This window comes from Megalobrama amblycephala, linkage group LG13, assembly GCF_018812025.1.
Source record: "Megalobrama amblycephala isolate DHTTF-2021 linkage group LG13, ASM1881202v1, whole genome shotgun sequence".
NCBI classification, from domain to species: Eukaryota; Metazoa; Chordata; class Actinopteri; order Cypriniformes; family Xenocyprididae; genus Megalobrama; species Megalobrama amblycephala.
The window spans coordinates 34,453,201-34,473,348 of NC_063056.1; the positions used below are offsets into that span (position 1 = coordinate 34,453,201).

Sequence of the window (20,148 nt, forward strand, 5' to 3'; positions counted from 1 at the left end):
TTTGTGTGTGAAGGGTTGGGATGGTGGGAGGGAGTGAATTCGGGGGGTGTGGCATTTCACTGCATATAACACTCAGTCTGTCCCTTCAGTCCTCACTCCTTCGCTCATTTTCTTTCACTTCTTGCTCGCCGTAAACTTCCAGAACACCATGTCACGTAAGAGACTTTATATTTTTTAACTTACTGTTTTACTATCTGCTTAAAGTGAACTAATGTTCTGCACTACTGCTGTATTTGATGGGTTAAGCATTCTTGCAGCCTTCACTTTCTGATATTGATTTGAAGGCTAGTTCAGTTTAAATATCTGTTATAATGTTTTTCAACCATTAATTATTTGGTAAATATATCTTTTGTCAATTTTAACACAACAGTTTAAGAGTTTGTGTGTTGGGAAGAGTTTTTGTCACTTCTTCAACTTTAATTAAACGGTATGTTCAGGGTGTTGGCTGTAATTAAAACTGTCGTTTTTAAATCCCTCCTTTTCTGAAAACTCCCACTCTTCAGACAAGTACAGGTCCATCCCTTCTCTCCTCCTTCTTCCATGCCTTATGTTTGACTCCAGGGGGGTGTAACTTGTTCCGTGTGTTATGCTGTTGCTGGGCGTGACATTTCATGTGTATTTCTGACATCTCCACTACTAATAATTTTGGATGTTGTGGACACATAGCCTTTGTTTGGTTATTATTATTATTATTAATTATTATTATTATTATTAACACCTATTTTATTCTAATTTCACAGAGATTCAGCAAGGAATGGCTCTGCTGATTGCAGCCTTTCACAAATACTCAGGAAAGGAGGGAGACAAAAGCACCCTGACTAAAGGCGAGCTCAAGGACCTGCTCAACGCAGAGCTAAAAGACATATTGGGGGTGAGAGTCATTGCTGATTTGTTTCATACATAGACCATTTCAAATATAATTTCTCTTTTCATTATGACATTTTTGTTAAAAATTAGGTATTAAAATTGCTTGTTTATAATTAATTTATTTTTAAAATAAAAATAAATAATACAGTTAATTATTTTGTATTCATTCTCATAATGAATATATTTTGATCTAATTAATATGGGCCATGTGATTCATCACTGTACTGATCATGTCTCTGATTACGCATTTATGTGTATTGTGATTATTAAAGAAATCTGATGACAAGGCAGCTCTGGACAAGATATTTAAGGATCTGGATGCAAACGCTGATGGCACTGTGGACTTTCAGGAGTACGTCACCCTGGTCGCCTGCATCACTATGCTTTGCAATGAGTTTTTTACAAAAAAATAACCTTGTCCTTACAGAAATGTTTTATCTGTAAAGTTGTGGTACATCTGGAAAGAAAATTAAAATAAAGCTTTTTAATGTTTTGAATTAAAACTGTATTCTTACAGTATGTGGGTGTGAGTTTTCTCTGTAAATGTGTGTTTATGGTGTTTGTGGCTGTAGTTTTTAAAATGCTTCATTTTCATATGGAAACGTTCACCTTCACTTATGCTAACATAACATACAATGAATTGTCAAATTACACTCTAAAATTACAGTAACACATATATGGACTGATCATTTCCTAGGAAATGTGAAAACAATACCATCTTGAGATAAAACATGGCATTGACATGTTTTAAGCAAGTATGTCAGTGCAAGTTGCTTTCAGTTAAAACAGCTCAAACATGTATTTTAGTCTGGGACTAGGCTTAAGCCTTGTCTGTGGAACTGGCCACCAGTCTTTGAGCATCATTCCTGAATCCCAGCCCACTGCCTCTGAACTGACTGATATGTGGTCTGCTTCTGTTGAGAGCAGTGCCAGGGAATGCTGAAGCCAAACTCATGTCTTTCTCCCACTCCCCTATAGCGGCCTCAGTAGAAAAATGTGATTGTGACCCTCTGTAATTGTATTCCTTGTGGTCACTACCTTTCACAGTTGTAAACAATGCTAAGGCCATTTGGATCAATAATGGAAGATTAGTGAGCTTATCACATTATATTATATGGGTGAGGTAGGCTTTTCCCTTCTGTTTATCTCTTTTTTAAATGACATGTTAATTGCTTTAGAACTCCACAAATATTATGCAAGTGTTCAATGACTCTTTTATTTGCCCCAGTTCTATTAACATTTCAGTATTAGAATGTTTTAAATTTTAATCAGTAATAATCTTTTACCGGAAACCGGTGACATCTTTCTATGCTTTATTACATTTTACTGCACAAGTCTTTATATAACCTTAACAAGAAGTGTCTAAGGTTTGAGAGTCAATAATACAATTATAATAGAGATTTTTATAATAAAACTTTTTTTTTTCAGGATGTATTAAAAATCAAAAACTCTTGTGCATGTGAAAAATGCTGAGAAAAAGAAATTAAGTTCTTTTTTATAAACCACATCCCTCAGGGCTTTAGTCCACAATTGTGAAGAGACTAGTTAGCAGTCTCACAAAATCATATTTCATGAAACTCTTTTAAAAATATTCAGATCATTCTCTTTTGTTGTTGTTATTATGATGTTGAAATTATATTGTGTGTGTGTTTCTGGGGATTTTATAGACTTTGTTTGGTATAAAAAAGCACAAGTTTCCCAATTCACTGATCACACAAGTTGTAATTTCTAAATATGCTAAACATTAATCTCCACTGCCGCTCATGAAATATAAATTATCAAGTAAATGCCTCCATCTTGTGGACGGTGGCCCTCATAAGGGATATTTGAACTAATAGGATAGCCTGGCACTCGGAGCCATAAAGAATTAACTTTATCTCAAGTTCAGAGCTTTAAAAAAAATCTGAAGAACGAACAATAATATTGTTGTTATATTGTATTCATTTCGATTTCATTATTTGTGTGTTATTAACCAAGTAGAGACACCCCATTGTTTTAAAGCTGATTTACAAAGAATAGTGCACAATGCCTAAAATTGGTATATTTTAGACACATGTTTTCACTCGATTTTTTTTTTCTTTTAAAGAAGTGTGCCTTACAAACATCTCAATAAACAAACCAAAGGTGACACATTACGCTCCGTTCTGGAAATGAAATGAATTCAAAGCGAAGCGTACAACTACGACGCTAGATGGTGCTAAATTTGAGTTCTTCTGTAGGGCACGTCCGTGCTGTCCGAGTAACTTTTGAAAGTAGGATTCAGAATGTAATAATTTGTGAAATATATTAATTTTGGCCACTGTTTTGTGAAAGAAAGAAACAGAAGTTATATTATGACATAAATTTATTAATTTGTGACATGGCAACGGTTAAAAAATGTGGGTGTCACGGTGGCTATTTTTTGGTATAGTGCCTAAAAATCTCACAGAACCGCAAATTTAGAAAACAAAGAAAATATCTCAAATCAATTAAGCAAGTACATAAGCAACCGGTCTTCAAACCCATCTCCTTACCTTGTAAAATGACAGGTATCTGATGAAATAAAGCCACTCCCCTGTATCTCTCGCTCCAAATTGAATCAGTTTATAGTGAAAATTTTTAGAGACAAAATTGCTCATCTTATGCTGTTAATTATTTAATATTTATATTAAATAAATTAAAATTATGTATAATTCATATGACATATTCATATAATTATTATATTGACAATATTAAACTTTGCTTTTAATTTAAAATAAATATAATACATGCATTAATAAGCTTTAAAATAGGTTAAGCTTACATGTATTCTTTTGAGCTCTTTGTGAAGCTTTAGACTATAAATTATTTGGCCTATTTGTTTGATTCACATGCAGTGATATAGTCAAATATTTTCATGCAGTTGCCTTCTCAAACTTTCACTGCAGCAGCAATGTTTATTCCTGCTTTGTAAATGCGTTTTAATTTCATGATATTTTCATAACGGGATGGTTCATTGCAATTTCACTTTTTTTTTTTAAACTTTAGTTAGTGTGTTGCTGCTTGAGCATAAACCTACGGTGGCCCAGTAGTGCACAACACAACGAAATTAAAAAAGCAAACATAAGTTCACAACACAACGAAATTGAACCACAACACATCGGAAATGCTCCCAACCACTAGGGGGCTCTCATAGCTAGGTAAAGTTAGTTTTCCTTGCCAATGTTCTATAGAGTCGTCAGTGATATCAATACCACGATTAGTTTCAACAGTATGTAACCACTGTATATTGACATGAAATATTAAAGTCCCAGTTTGCAAAGTTACAAAGAAGTAATTTTTCAGATTTTGGCTGTGTCCGAAAACCTAGGTAGCTGTCTTGCTGCCTCGCTGTCTTATAAGAGAATGACTTGTACGGCAGTGTTTGTGCATGAAGGTACCTCACAAAATTGATTTCGGACAGACTTCTGAGGCAGCGTAACAGTTTAATGATCTACAGCAATATAGCGCGAGCTTTGGTGAGAACTAAACAAATATTTAATTATTACAGTAGTAGTAATTTCTCGATAAAAATGATATCAAAATTGAATGTTGGTCAAAATCGTACATTTATACACAAACTGAACAGCAAATGCAACTTTTGGATGCCATCTTTATTTTTCTAGCTCAACTGTCACAGAATGGAAAGCACAGGATTGTGGGATATCAAAGGCAGCTAAGGATACATCTATGCTTCCTTCAAAAATCGATCTGAGGAAGGTATCTCATGAGACAGGAAGTGAAGCTAACATTGGATTCGGACGTGCCTTGATGCCTTACTACCTTGAAATGTGTCCTCAGAAGGCAGCATTTCCCAGTTTTCGGACGCAGCCTTTGATTAAAGTCCAAGTGAACCGAAAGTTGCAAACGACTTTTCTCCAGTGCTGTGACGTATATCCAAGTGAAACGGAATATTGAATAGAAGGGATTGTGCAAGCTGCGCCTTTTGTTTAACGTTAGTTTATTTATTTATTTTTTTTTTATCACACCATATTGTGTCTATGTATTTGAAACATTTGAATGGACTGACAAAAGGAAGCTGTAAAGTATTTTTGTTGAAGTACAATATAATTTTGACCAAAATAATGTACCAAATCTAACTCGTATAAATATTACAGTAGTATAGAAAAATACTAGTCTGGCTATCACCAGACCAAGCTCAATTTAAAATTGAACATTGGTCTGGGGAGTTTGCTATGTATTTCCTACTGCACAAGAGTGATCAACGAGCATTAGTCACGCAATTGGATAGTCCTTCAACCAATCAGATCAACGATCCGGGTGACGTACTTTGCAGAGCGATGCGAAAACTCCAGACAGGTTTACCGTGTGTCTCAATCAGCTCCCTAGTTCAGTAGTCAGGGCACTGATCAGGGAATCAGCCACATTCACTTTCATGATATACTGATTCACGACCTAGGGAACTAGGGAGCTGATTGAGATGCAGGTTTAGTTTGGATTGGTTTGTTGCATTGATCCGCGGTTTGCAGAAGCAGCAATGGCATCGAGCGATTTTTGCAGGTTGTGCAAAAAAACATGAAAGTGATCGGTATTTACACCCACTCGAGCAATTTGTTTGCTAACTAAAGAAGTCATTCAGCATCGTCGAGAGTTTAAAAGGCGACTCTGATACTGTTCTGGTTCAGTGTAAATGAACGCGGAATATAGCCGCCCTAAACTACTAAACGCCCTAAATCAACGCTCTGCTACATTTCTCTCAGATAAGGTAAAAGCTTAACACAATCGGCGTCATTGTGATTGTGCATTGTTATTTTGAAGAGACGGGTAGATCAGATAGAGTTTGAAAGCTGCTTGCCGTCGCTTCTCTATCGACATCGTGTTATACCCGCCAATAGCGAGCAAGGTGGATAAGCCAGTCTGTGATTGGTTCCCGCAAAAGTGTAACAGCGCAGCAGAAATGAATGCACGGGTTTCCAGACTGAGTTGCCGAGCGAAATCAAATCGCCGGCAGATCTGGGGTGCGTTTCCCGAAAGCATCGTTGGTGAACCGTGGTCGTAAGTCCCATTGAACTCTATTGGTAACGACGGAACTTACGACCATAGTTCGCTTTGGGAAACGCACCCCAGGCTGGGTTTACCCAGACTAGAAAAATACTATATATAGGTAAAATCGAACTCCGAGCCTCCTGTACCCATTCTGTGATTCAAACAACTTACCTGTGCAAAGGATCATGGGGGGCCCAAGTGTCCATCAGTTGTACCCTTTAAAATCCTTCATTCCGAAGGGCGCTTTGAAGTGGCCAGTTTTGAGCACTTCGGTTTGGAACGACCCTTCAATATGGCGGCCATGATTGTTTTCACTCCGAAGTGCCCTTCGGAGGGCGACATATCCCGTTTGGAACGCACCGACAATCTTTCCAACATGACTTGAACGCATCATACAGGTGCTGGTCATATAATTAGAATATCGTGAAAAAGTTCATTTTTTTATTGTAAATTATTTTTAAAAATGAAACTTTCATATATTCTAGATTCCCTACATGTAAAGTAAAACATTTCAAAAGTTTTTTTTTTTAAATTTTGATGATTAGAGCGTACAGCTCATGAAAGTCCAAAATCCAGTATCTCAAAATATTAGAATATTTACTAAAATCAATCAAAAAATGGATTTTCAAAACAGAAAAGTTCAAGTTCTTTAAAGTATGTTCATTTGTGCACTCAATACTTGGTCGGCAGCACATATTACAGCAAATGACTTGCTCCTAGCACAAATTACAGCATCAGTGAAGTGTGGCATGGAAGTGATCAGCTTGTGGCACTGCTGAGGCACTATTGAGCCTTCAGATCATCTGTACATTGTTGGATCGACTGTTTCTCATCTTTCTCTTGAAAATATCCCATAGATTCAGGGGTCAGGCATGTTGCCTGGCCAATAAAACACAGTAATATCATGGTCAGCAAACCACTTGGAAGTGTTTTTTGCACTGTGGGCAGGTGCTAAAGTCCTGCTGGAAAAGGAAATCAGCATCTCCATAAAGCTTGTCAGCAGATGGAAGCATAAAGTGCTCCAAAATCTGCTTGGTAGTCCTTTTCCTGAAGATGTCTGAGTGTGGTGACTCTTGATGCGCTGACTCTGGCTTCATTTGACTCATTGTGAAGCTCTCCCAAGTGTCTGAATCGGCTTTACTTGACAGTATTCTCAAGCTTGTGGTCATCCCTGTTGCTTGTGCACCTTTGCCTACCCAATTTCTTCCTTCTAGTCAACTTTGCATTTAATATGCTTTGATATTTCACTCTGTAAACAGCCACCACATTCAGTAATGACCATCTGTGACTTGCTCTCTTTGTGGAGGGTGTCAATGATTGTCTCCTGGACCACTGCCAAGTCAGCAGTCTTCCCCATTAGTGTGGTTTCAAAGAACAAGAGATACCCAGAATTTATATTGTAGGGATGGTCATTTAATGAAACTCAAATGTAAATATTCTAATATTTTGAGATACTGAATTTTGGACTTTCATTAGCTGTACGCTCTAATCAACAAATTAAAAAAAAAAAAAACTTTTGAAATGTTTTACTTTACATGTAGGGAATCTAGTATAAATGAAAGTTTCATTTTTAAAAATAATTTACAATAAAAAAAATAAACTTTTTCACGATATTCTAATTATATGACCACACTGAAAAAAAAGCTGTTCTTACTTAGAATTTTTGGCTTGTTTCCAGTCCAAATATCTAAAAATTCTTAGATCAAGAAGCATTTTCTTGATAAGTAAAAATTATTTTCTTGTTTTTAGGAAAAATAAATCAAAATTAAGTGAGTTTTTCCTTAAAACAAGCAAAATAATCTGCCAATGGGGTAAGCAAAATAATCTTAATCCAAACTGAAAACAAGTTTATATATCTTATTTTTGGTTTGAAATAAGATTATTTTGCTTACCCCATTGGCAGATTATTTTGCTTGTTTTAAAGAAAAACACTTAATTTTGACTTATTTTTCCTGAAAACAAGAAAATAATTTTTACTTGTCAAGAAAATGCTTCTTGATTTAAGAACTTTAAGATATTTTGAATAGAAACAAGACAAAAACTCTAAGAACAGCATTTTTTGCAGTGCAGCACCTGTATGTGCTAACAGGAGCTCCTGAAACTCCGTCCCCTTTTGAGAGCAGCAGCTCATTTGCATTTAAAGGAAAACACAAAAACTGAGCATTTTTGCTCACCTTCAAAAAGTGACGAATTTAACATGCTATAAAAAATGATCTGTATGGTATTTTGAGGTAAAACTTCAAATACACATTCTGGGGACATGAGGGAGACTTATTTTATATGTTGTAAAATTGCTATTATACCACCCCTTTAATCTTCTGGAGAGACGTGAATTGTGCGGTTCTCTCGCGAGAAGTGAATCAGACGGACGTTCTCCATGTTCCATGTGATTGGCTGTTTGCTGCACGTGTCACACTTTCAAGTGCACATGCTTCAAAGTTAATCGCAAAACTTGGTAAAGACTAGGGCTGCATCTGAAAACCTAGGTAGCTGACTTGCTGCCTCGCTGCCTTATCAAGCAATGAGCAGCGTTTGTGCATGAAGGCACCTCATGAAACGGATTTCGGACAGACTTCTGAGGCAGCATAAGAGTTTAATGATCTACAGCAATATAGCGCGAGCTTTGGTGAGAACTAAACAAATGTTTAATTACTACAGTAGTAATTTCTCGCTAGAAATGACATCAAAAGTGGAAAATGGTGGTCAAAAATGTACATTTATTCACAAACTGGCCAGCAAATGCAACTTTCGGATGCCTTCTTTATATTTCTAGCTCAACTGTCACAGAATGGAAAGCACAGGATTGTGGGATATCAAAGGCAGCTAAGGATACATCTATGCTGCCTTGAAAAATCGATCAGATGAAGGTATCTCAGGAGATAGGAAGTGAAGCTAACATTGGATTCGGATGTGCCTTGATGCCTTCCTACCTTGAAATGTGTCCTCCGAAGGCAGTATTTTTTCAGTTTTCGGACACAGCCTAGGGCTGAATCCCAAATGGCACACTTCTATGCACTTTCCGTCTTGTGGACTTACAGTGGCTACCATGTGCACATGTCCGTTAAGTCCACGAGACCATAGGGTGTCCCATTCATCATTAGGTTAGGATTCTTTACCTAACCTAAGTCTCTGAGATCCTGACACCTTGCACTTCTGGAGACTCCAGGTAGGTTGCAGTTCTGGAAAATAGTGTTGCTGGAGACTAAATGTTTCCTGATGGTTTCACACTTAATTCTTCACCTTAATTCTTAATTCTTTTGCAGTGTCTTTTTTTCTCCACCTATTTTTGTCTGACCCTGCCGACCCACTGAGCATTTCACTGTCCAGTGGTCATGCCTTAACTTCAATTTCTAGTATTGCATTAGTATTGCATCCTTCTCATGGGCATTTCATACTTTTTGACTTTTCAGTCTGAGTTAATTCTCTTTTTTGGCTCATTTTATCTGGAAAAGTAAACATATCTAATAATTCTGCACACCTGAATAGAAGGCGTTTTTCATTTCCAGCCTTCATGAACAATTATATATCTTATAACTGAATAAATATAACATTAATAGTAGTTATTAAGATTGATGTGGTTTGGAATTGGTGCTTGCATGGAAAAAAAAAAAAATATATGATCAGAAAATCAACTTTCCTAATAATTCTGCACATGGTGTATTATATAAAGACAGTTTAAATGAGGCCAGTCATTTCTTCCGCCCCGTTTTTTTCTCCATTTCTCCCTCCCTGACTTCTCTCATTTCTAGCTCTGCCTTTAAATCGGTCACTGGTCCTGAAATACAAGTACTTTTGAATGCTTTTCACATGTTCTTTCACTCTGTTGCTTTGACATGTGATGTCCCTCCCTTTTTCCGTTTATTCTCTCTGTTCCCATCTATTTCTTTACTTGATTTTTCAGCAGTGCGTTGCTATTAATAAAAGCTGCAACTTGTGTACAACTAGTGTAAGCGCACCCTTCTGCATCACGGCCATAAACAGAACACATCTTATACTGTGATGCCTGGCATTCAAATCAGAATGGATACTATTACTTTTTTTTTTTTTTTTTTTTTTTTTAAATACAGTATTCCTCATTTCTCCTCTTATGGAGTATTTCTGTGACTAGTTTTGTTTGGTTGTGCACTGTCAAAAAAAGTAAAATATAGTCTCTTTAGGGATACAACTTCTTGTTATAGGGCAGTACCCACAAAGAAACACATTTGTACCTTATCTACTCCTAAAGTCTTGATACCTTGCATATTGAAAAGATATTTTGAAAAATGTTTGAACTATTTTTGTTTATTCCATGAAAGTCCAAATCAACATTGGTTCCACTGATTTTCATTGTATGTAGCAAAAAAAAAAAAAAAAAATTAAAATATGTATTTTCTTTTGTGTTCTGCAGAAGAAAGAAAGTCATACAATTTTGGAACAACATGAGGGTGAGGGTAAATGAGGGTAAATTATTTTTGGATGTACTGTCCCTTTAAGAATCTAATGCGCACACTTTAGGAGCAGATTAGGTACAAAAGTGTACATTTGAGGATACTGCCCCCAGTGACAATTGTTTTAGCACTTTTTTAAAATAAATATTCCACTTTAAGATGCAGATTGAATCTCTATAAGAATCTAAAATGTTCTTGCAAAATTGACTTCACAAAATGCTTTGCATGAATCACTGCAATATCAGAAATGCATGACAGGCTTGCAAACTTGCAAATAGGATTTTTTTTCAACATTTATATAAGCAGCTTTTCATAGTTTTTCTAACGAACAATGAATGACTGCAATAAGCAGACATATAGTCTCTTTGTGTTATTGCTTCTGAGCATTTCTTAATAGACTATAATCCTGTGCTTTTAAACCATGCAGGACTGGTTAAGACTGCTGGAGCAGCTCCATTATGATTGCAACACAACTCAGAGCAACTTTTTCTGATTAATGACAAATACAGTGTGCAGTTTCATTACCTAATAATGGTTTATATTAAAGCCCTTTAGCTACATGTGCACTTATGTTAAGACTGTGTCTTAAGAGTCTGACCAATAGCAGTTAGGCAAGGGGTAATCAGTCTTACGTTTCGGATATAAATTAGACCCATCGTTTTTATGTAAAAGTTATGACCAGTCTTAAAGAATTAAAACAATATGGGTATTGCCATTGCATCTGTATTCATTTAGCAAAAGATTACTTTATATTTTCATTCAACTTGAGCACTTTTCTATACCAGCAAACGTGCATAAGCACGCATAAGCGAGTGCCTTAAAAACGATTTTCACAACTAAAGTTTCAACATAACCAATCAGATACTTAGAATAAGATTATGTCAGTGATTCCAGTTTTAATAAAGTGGTTCTCAGCTACACCCATCTTATACTGACAGTCAGGGGCAGGTATTGACAATGGATTTGCCCAAAGGCTCAAGTATAAGGTTTTGGCTGTTTGTGTGCAGTTAGGAGCTGGTTTAACCAGCTGAGTAGTTTCAATGGTTTAAGGGGCTGAACAATAAGAGAGAGACAGAGGGCATAGTAAACAAGAGAGGGATGTGAATGTAGGTGCGTTTGTGTGTGAAGGGTTGGGATGGTGGGAGGGAGTGAATTCGGGGGGTGTGGCATTTCACTGCATATAACACTCAGTCTGTCCCTTCAGTCCTCACTCCCTCGCTCATTTTCTTTCACTTCTTGCTCGCCGTAAACTTCTAGAACACCATGTCACGTAAGAGACTTTATATTTTTTAACTTACTGTTTTACTATCTGCTTAAAGTGAACTAATGTTCTGCACTACTGCTGTATTTGATGGGTTAAGCATTCTTGCAGCCTTCACTTTCTGATATTGATTTGAAGGCTAGTTCAGTTTAAATATCTGTTATAATGTTTTTCAACCATTAATTATTTGGTAAATATGTCTTTTGTCAATTTTAACACAACAGTTTAAGAGTTTGTGTGTTGGGAAGAGTTCTTTCTTTTTGTCACTTCTTCAACTTTAATTAAACGGTATGTTCAGGGTGTTGGCTGTAATTAAAACTGTCGTTTTTAAATCCCTCCTTTTCTGAAAACTCCCACTCTTCAGACAAGTACAGGTCCATCCCTTCTCTCCTCCTTCTTCCATGCCTTATGTTCGACTCCGGGGGGTGTAACTTGTTCCGTGTGTTATGCTGTTGCTGGGCGTGACATTTCATGTGTATTTCTGACATCTCTAATAATTTTGGATGTTGTGGACACATAGCCTTTGTTTGATTATTATTGTTAATGACACACCTATTTTATTCTAATTTCACAGAGATTCAGCAAGGAATGGCTCTGCTGATTGCAGCCTTTCACAAATACTCAGGAAAGGAGGGAGACAAAAGCACCCTGACTAAAGGCGAGCTCAAGGACCTGCTCAACGCAGAGCTAGGAGTCATATTTGGGGTGAGAGTCATTGCTGATTTGTTTAATAAATTGACCATTTCAATATAATTTCTCTTTTCATTTTGACATTTTTGTTAAAAATTTTGTTTAAAAATTAGGCATTAAAATTGCTCCTTTTTATAATTAATTATTTTTTAAAATGAAATATATAATATTATTTTAAAAATAAATAATATGGTTAATTATTTTGTATTCATTCTCATAATGAATATATTTTGATCTAATTAATATGGGCCATGTGATTCATCACTGTACTGATCGTGTCTCTGATTATGCTTTTGTGTGTGTTGTGCTTATTAAAGAAATGTGAAGACAAGGCAGCTCTGGACAAGATCTTTAAGGATCTGGATTCAAACGCTGATGGCGCTGTGGACTTCCAGGAGTACGTCACCCTGGTCGCCTGCATCACTATGCTTTGCAATGATTCTTTTAAAAAGAGTAAATAACCTTGTCCTTACAGAAATGTTTTATCTGTAAAGTTGTGGTACATCTAAAAAAAAAAAAAAGTTTTGTATTGAATTAAAACTATTCTTACAATATGTGGGTGTGAGTTTTCTTATGGTGTTTTTGGCTGCAGTTTAATTAAACTGTTAAATCCTATGGATATATTTTTAAATATTCCCATCATTCTCTTTTACTGTTGTTATTATGTTGAAATTATATTGTGTGTGTGTGTGTGCGCGTCTCTGTAAAAAATCTTTTGTTGACTTAACTCAATATATTTTAAGTTTTACTTACTTATTTGGATAAGTTTCTGACAAATTAGTAAAGTGATCTGAACTGATTAAACTTAGTACTGAAAACTTCACTTTAGTTATATGAACTGAAATTTGATAGTCATTATAACTTTATGCTTTAATGATGCTTTAATCAGTATTGATTGCATTCTAGGGATACAACAATATCAAAATCTCACGGTACGATAATACCTTGATACAAAGTCCACGGTACAATATTTATTGCGATATTAAAAAAAAAAAAAAGACAATTGAAGACTTGGAAAAAAAGTGCCATAAGTGTTAAAGACCCCCTGTGGTGAAAATCAAGTTTTCTATCCTGTTTACAGTTTTTTTGGTGTTTTTAATATGCTTTAAGACAAACCATGTGCAAATTCATAAGTCAGCACCATTGCTGAGTATTTTATGTTTGAAACTGCAGTAAACCAAAAACCCGCGGTTTGAAATCGTGGGTGTTTGTGACGTCACAGACTACCTTGTAACCAATCACAACATCGTGCCAGGAGGCTTTAGCATATCATTAACAATAGGCTTGTTTGAGATGAGCAAATTCTGCGCAGAACCGATCACCGTGATCACCGCGAGATGCATGCCGGTAAGAAATGTGTCCGAGGGTGGGCCGCCTTGCTCTGATGTCATGCCGACATGTGTCAAAAACCTCTCGCGAGGGCGAGGCGGCCTCATCGGATTCTGCAGTCGAGCGCAGTTGCTCTCCACCGACTGCGCTGACCAAAAGCACGATGGGAAACGACTTGCTGACGACACAGCTTACAGCTTATTGGTTTAAACCGCCGTGATGTATCTCTTTTTAAAATGTTTGATTTTAAAACTCTAATACCATGATTTTATGTGTATAAATTATGTGTGAATATCCCTAAAGTCTCCGACAGTGCGATCTCTCTGTGGGTTATGTGATTGTTGTCATTTATAAAAAAAAATATAAAAACATGTATGTAAAGCTCGCAACTCTATAATACATTGCATAAACAAAGTTCACACAGCTAATATAACCCTCAAAATGGATCTTTACCAAGTGTTCCTGATTCAGCATATCAGATCTTGTAAGTTTAGTATTTATTTGGATGTTTATATTTGATTCTGAATGAGTTTCATAGTAGCCTATGTGTGGCTAACGGGGCTAATGCTAACATTACACACTGTTGGAGAGATTTATAAAGAATGAAGTTGTATTTATGAATTATACAGATTGCAAGAGTTTAATAATGAAAATAACGACATGGCTCTGGCTCCATGAATACAGTAAGAAACAATGGTAACTTTAACCACATTTAACAGTATATTAGCAACATGTTAACAAAACATTTAGAAAGACAATTTACAAATATCACTAAAAATATCATGATATCATGGATCATGTCAGTTGTTATCGCTCCATCTGCCATTTTTCGCTATTGTCCTGCTTGCTTACCTGCACAACGTCTGTTGATTTGGCTCTGTGCTGCTTCAGACGTTAATACTGGCTTGTCTAATGCCTTGAACATGGGCTGGCATATGCAAATATTGGGGGCGTACATATTAATGATCCCGACTGTTGCGTCACAGTCAATGTTATGTTGAGATTCGCCTGTTCTTCAGAGGTCTTTTGCACAAATCAAATTTACATAAGAAGGAGGAAACAATGGTGTTTGAGACTCACTGTGATTTCCATGTACAGAACTATAATTATTTAACTATGCCGAGGTAAATTCAATTTTCAATTCTAGGGCACCTTTAAATATTCCGGTATGATCGTAATTTCAAAGGTTTAATAGACATAACCGAATCATTGTTATTTAGGAATAAGATTGCCTTCTTTTGATTAATTGTGCATACATAAGAGCTTAAAGGTGCCATCGAATGTTTTTTTACAAGATGTAATATAAGTCTAAGGTGTCCCCTGAATGTGTCTGTGAAGTTTCAGCTCAAAATACCCCATAGATTTTTTTTTATTCATTTTTTTAACTGCCTATTTTGGGGCATAATTAGAAATGCGCCGATTCAGGTTGCGGCCCATTTAAATTGCGTGCTCTCCGCCCCCGGAGCTCGCGCTTGCCTTAAACAGTGCATAAACAAAGTTTACACAGCTAATATAACCCTCAAAATGGATCTTTACAAAGTGTTCGTCATGCATACTGCATGCATGCGTCAGATTATGTGAGTATTGTATACTGTTATATTGTTTACATTTGATTCTGAATGAATTTAAGGCTGTGATCCGTGGCTAACGGCTAATGCTACACTGTTGGAGAGATTTATAAAGAATGAAGTTGTGTTTATGAATTATACAGACTGCAAGTGTTTAATAATGAAAATAACGACGGCTCTTGTCTCCGTGAATACAGTAAGAAACAATGGTAACTTTAACCACATTTAACAGTACATTAGCAACATGCTAATGTAACACTCCTGGAAAGAAGTAAAATGAAAGAAGATAGAGTCTGCTGTGATGGCTTCTCGTCTCTTCATTTGCAACGAATCAATCAATAATGCATATAACAAAAGTTTGTCACATTACAGTGGTCAGCACATATATGACTTGTACATTTGTACAACAATGACTGGGTATAAACATGAACAACAACATTCCTCATCATCAGAATCCACCAAGTGACACTCAAATGTCTCATTCTTTTACAAGATTAAGATTCCTGAAATACACAGACAAGCATCAAACGCATTTATATATTATATATATAATAAACATATATTAAATATCTCTCTCTATATGTATATATTTGACATCACTAGTATTTAACCTTTATCTAAATAATAACATGAAATTTATGTCAAAATAAATACATTTAGAAGATGAACAATATTCCCAGTTCATTCTGATGCATTATATTGAATATGAAATTCACTCGTCACATATATTGTCAAATGTAACGCAAATAACCATGAATTAAACAACCATGTATGCAAAATGAAGATATCTCATAACGTTAGAACAATAATATATATATATATTTCTATTATAAACATTATAATATAGGCGGGCTTTCGCGCTAATCGCGGAGCACATGCTAATCATGTGCTCAACCACACTGAACTCACGACAAGTTTTTGTAAATTACAAAATAACAGCTTAGAACACATACAACTTGCTCGTTTTACTTTAGACAGTGTTTATGCTAAAACTGAAAGTGTGTTTTGTGCAGTTTACTTCGCAGTTACCTGGAAAGAAGTAAAATGAAAGAAGATAGAGTCTGCTGTGATGGCTTCTCGTCTCTTCATTTGCAACGAATGAAGCACATCACAGGCGTGCACCAACTTATTGTGCGATGACGTCATGGCGCAGGTATGCCAAATGAAAATAATTAATTTAGGAAATGCACAAAACAGACTTTACTTCTCAAAAAACACATATAATGAATTATATACAATTTTATAATATTAGAAAAATACTATTAACTATATATTATCTTTGAGAACTTAATCACCATATCACACTCTCCCCCTCAAAATAAAGATGTCGTCCCGACATCGAATTGCTTAGTCTGTTACAGTAATACTCAAATTACAGTATTTTAACTCTTTTCACTTTACCCAACAGTTGTCTACAACATCAGATATTACAGCACTGTTATCATTTTCCTTGTACATTCTCCCTTTTTTTTTTTTTTACAAGCATACATTCACAGTTGTGCTATAGCTCATTTCACCTCACAAGAGTCCTTATTTGTCGATAGACATGAGGCACTTGTTTGTAAATAGTCCCATGAGGTAATTCTAAAAAAAAAAGAGTCATTTGCAAACCATCAACAAGTCTCTGTTAGGAAGGAAAAACAGTCCATTCATTTGCTCTATCGAGAAAAAATGGCAAAGAGTCCTTCATGGAAGAAAAAAGATTTAAAAAAAAAGTGTCAAAAAAAAAAGAAAGTCTCAAAGTGATTCAAAGTGTCCACAGTTTCAAAACCGCACAACAGTCCATTATTTTTCAAAATCTGATAACAGTCCACTGTTCATTTTGCAATAGTTTCTCACTATGGGCAATAAACAGTCTCTGGGTAATGCTCTGTATCATGACATTTCATGCTTTCAACACAGTCCATACAGTGACTAGTTATGGGGTAGAATTCATGTGGTAGTGCAATTCAAAGTTAATAGCACACATATGGGGGCTGGGGGAAACAAAGGGGTGTTGATAACCAGGGCATCACAGTTGTCATCCCACTAGATGCACAGTGTGGGTAGTGGTGGTCGCCCACTATCTGCACATTGTAGCATGATGGGGACCCAAGACTGTCGTAGGTAAACTTTTTAGGTGGCCGTCGTTTTCTCCTGGTGAACTGGTACTCATTTTCTTCCTCTGAGGTCCTGTCTCTGGACCCAGGCGCTGCAGCTGCTTCCCTAACAGGTAAGTCTTGTTGCATTAGGTCAACAGTTGGTTCCTTTTCATTAAGTTGTTCTCTTATTTCAGGTGCAGACTCTGGACGACCTATCTCTGACTCCGCTGGAAGTGACTGTGGCCTTGGTTCCACCATTGGAGAGTTAGATCGAGGCTCAGAAGGTATTGACTGTTGTGATAACACATTTCTTTTTTCTAGGCAATCACTGCTTTCTTGTGGTCTTATCTGAAAGGGCTCCACTTGAAAGTAGTACTCATCCTCTTCACTTTCATTATCATACTCTGACTCACATTCTCTTCCCCGGGCGGGCTGCGTTCTGCTGTTTCTCAGTTGATGTCCTTGTTTTGGTTTAGTACTTTGAGCTGGTGTGATTGCAAGAGGAAGATGGTCACATGGAAGAAGAAGATTGCGATGTAAAACTCGTGATCTACCTTTACTCTGTTCAGGTTTTACTTCGTAGACTGGTGCATCATCTGCCACCTGGCGCGTAACAACATGAACTTCATCCTCCCAGTAATTTCGCAGTTTCCCGGTCCCACCTCTCGGGGTCAGGTTTTTTACGAGGACCCTGCTTCCTGGGAACAGGTCAGTACACTTCACTCGTTGGTCATAATTCCTTTTATTTCTTTCTGCACACTTGTTTGCCTGTTCTCTTGCTATCTCACAAGCTTCCTGCATTCCCTTTGTCCATCGTTCCATGTATTCACTGTAACTTTGGGAGTTATTGTCGGAGTTGAGTCCGAAGAGAGCATCGATGGGCAATTTTGGTGAGCGTCCGAACAGCAGTTGGAAAGGTGAGAAGCCAGTCACGTCACATCTAGTGCAGTTATAGGCAAAGATTAATTTGTTCAGCGCATCTTTCCAATTAGCTTTTTGTCTTTCAGTCAGGGTTTTCAGCATCTGCAATAATGTCCGGTTAAATCGTTCCACCTGCCCATTCCCCTGGGGGTGGTAGGGGGTGGTCCTTGAGCCGGCAATGCCGCTGTACTTTTTGAGTTGGGTGAGTAGCTGGTTTTCAAATTCTCCCCCTTGATCATGGTGAATTCTGGACGGAAACCCAAACTTCAGGGCAAAATCATTGAATAACCGGTCAGCTACTGTTTTTGCTGATTTCGAGGTGGTGGCATATGCCTGGGCAAATCGAGTGAAGTGGTCGACGATTACCAAAATGTACTCATAGCCCCCTTTGCATTTGTCCAGATGCAGAAAGTCAATGGACACCAATTCAAATGGGTGAGTCGTTTTGATACATTTAAGGGGCGCTCTTGTCTCACGGCAGGGTTTTTTCTGTTTAATACAGCAGCAAGTTCTCAGGACATAGTTTTCAATGTCTTTCTGCATGTAAGGCCAGAAAAACCGATCCCTTATGAGGCTTGTGGTGCGATCGAGTCCCTGATGACCCATCTCATCGTGCATCTCTCTCAGAACAGTTCTTTTGAATTGCGCTGGTAGCACCAGCTGTTTTCTTTGAGACGTTTGGCGGAACAGGATGCCATGCTCATCTAACTTCAGCTTCTCCCACTCTCGCAGCAGAACTTTGGCTGCCGAGTTGACTGAACGCCACTGCTGAGGAGGCCTAGATCCTGCTTGTAAGTGTTCAATTATTACTCTAATGTCCTTGTCCTCCCTTTGTACTAATCTGATTTCCTCTTTTGACAGGGGTTTGAGGACTCCCTCATTTTCCTCCATACTTGCCAGTACACTCTGACAGGCTACTGCAAGTGTCACATCTGGATTCCCTTGGAGCTCCACTGCTTGGATCACAGCTCCCACGCAGTCAGGTGAAAACTGCTCAGAACATTCTCTCATTGTTGTTTCCAGGTCTGCTGGCATCCTGGAGAGCGAGTCAGCATCTATGTTTTCTTTACCTGGACGGTAACGGATGGTGAAGTGAAAATCTGCGAGCTCTGACACCCATCTACACCCAGTGGCGTTCAACTTTGCAGAGGTCAGGACATAGGTCAATGGGTTATTGTCACTGAAAACTGTAAAGGTTGGGGCATAGTACAGGTAGTCTCTGAATTTTTCAGTGATGGCCCATTTCAGAGCTAAGAATTCCAGCTTACCGCTGTGCAGATGGTAATTTTTCTCAGCTGCCGTCAAAGTACGAGAACCATAAGCAATTACTCTCAGCTTGCCATTCTGCTGCTGGTATAAGACAGCTCCCAACCCTTGGTTGGACGCATCTGTATGAAGGATGAATGGTTGAGAGAAGTCTGGAAATCCCAGGATTGGAGGCTCAATCAAGCAGTTAATCAACTTTTCTAGTATCTCCTGGTGTTTTGCTGTCCACTCAATTGATTTACTTGATGGCACCACATGATTTCTTTTGTTGTTTCTTACTTTATGTTTTCCCTTTCTCTGTGGCCCAGCATCCTCAATGTTACTTTTTAGCAGGTCATAGAGGGGACTGGCAATTCTGGAAAAATCTTTAATGTATTGCCGATAATAGCTAAGCAGGCCAAGAATCTTGCGTAGCTCCCCCACCGTGCTTGGTGTTTGTTCCTTCAGTGCCGTTACAGCAACAGTGTCTGCAGGATCAATACGACTGCCTTCAGCTGACACAATTCTCCCAAGATATCGTACCTCTTTCTTAAAGAGCTCACATTTTCTTGGTTTTAACTTGACTCCATGGAACTGTAATCTCTGCAGTACTTTCTTCACCGCTTCCACTTGTTCATCGAAGGACTCAGTGAAGACCAGGATGTCGTCTAAGTACGGTATGCAAATTTTGTCTCTTAACCCTTCCAGGCTCTCTTCCATGAATCGTTGGAATGCTGCAGGCGCATTCATAAGGC

General features: G+C 37.4%; 2 protein-coding genes across 2 annotated transcripts; both read left to right on the forward strand.

Moving 5' to 3' along the window:
- Positions 1-1,370, forward strand: LOC125243922 (ictacalcin-like). The gene is made up of 3 exons (XM_048153782.1): positions 1-155; positions 741-871; positions 1,140-1,370. The coding sequence occupies exons 1-3, from the start codon at positions 149-151 to the stop codon at positions 1,278-1,280; spliced, it is 279 nt and encodes a 92-aa protein (XP_048009739.1). The 5' UTR covers positions 1-148; the 3' UTR covers positions 1,281-1,370.
- A 10,040-nt stretch (positions 1,371-11,410) lies between these two features.
- Positions 11,411-12,803, forward strand: LOC125244086 (ictacalcin-like). The gene is made up of 3 exons (XM_048154035.1): positions 11,411-11,568; positions 12,134-12,264; positions 12,567-12,803. The coding sequence occupies exons 1-3, from the start codon at positions 11,562-11,564 to the stop codon at positions 12,708-12,710; spliced, it is 282 nt and encodes a 93-aa protein (XP_048009992.1). The 5' UTR covers positions 11,411-11,561; the 3' UTR covers positions 12,711-12,803.
- Positions 12,804-20,148: the final 7,345 nt, after the last annotated feature.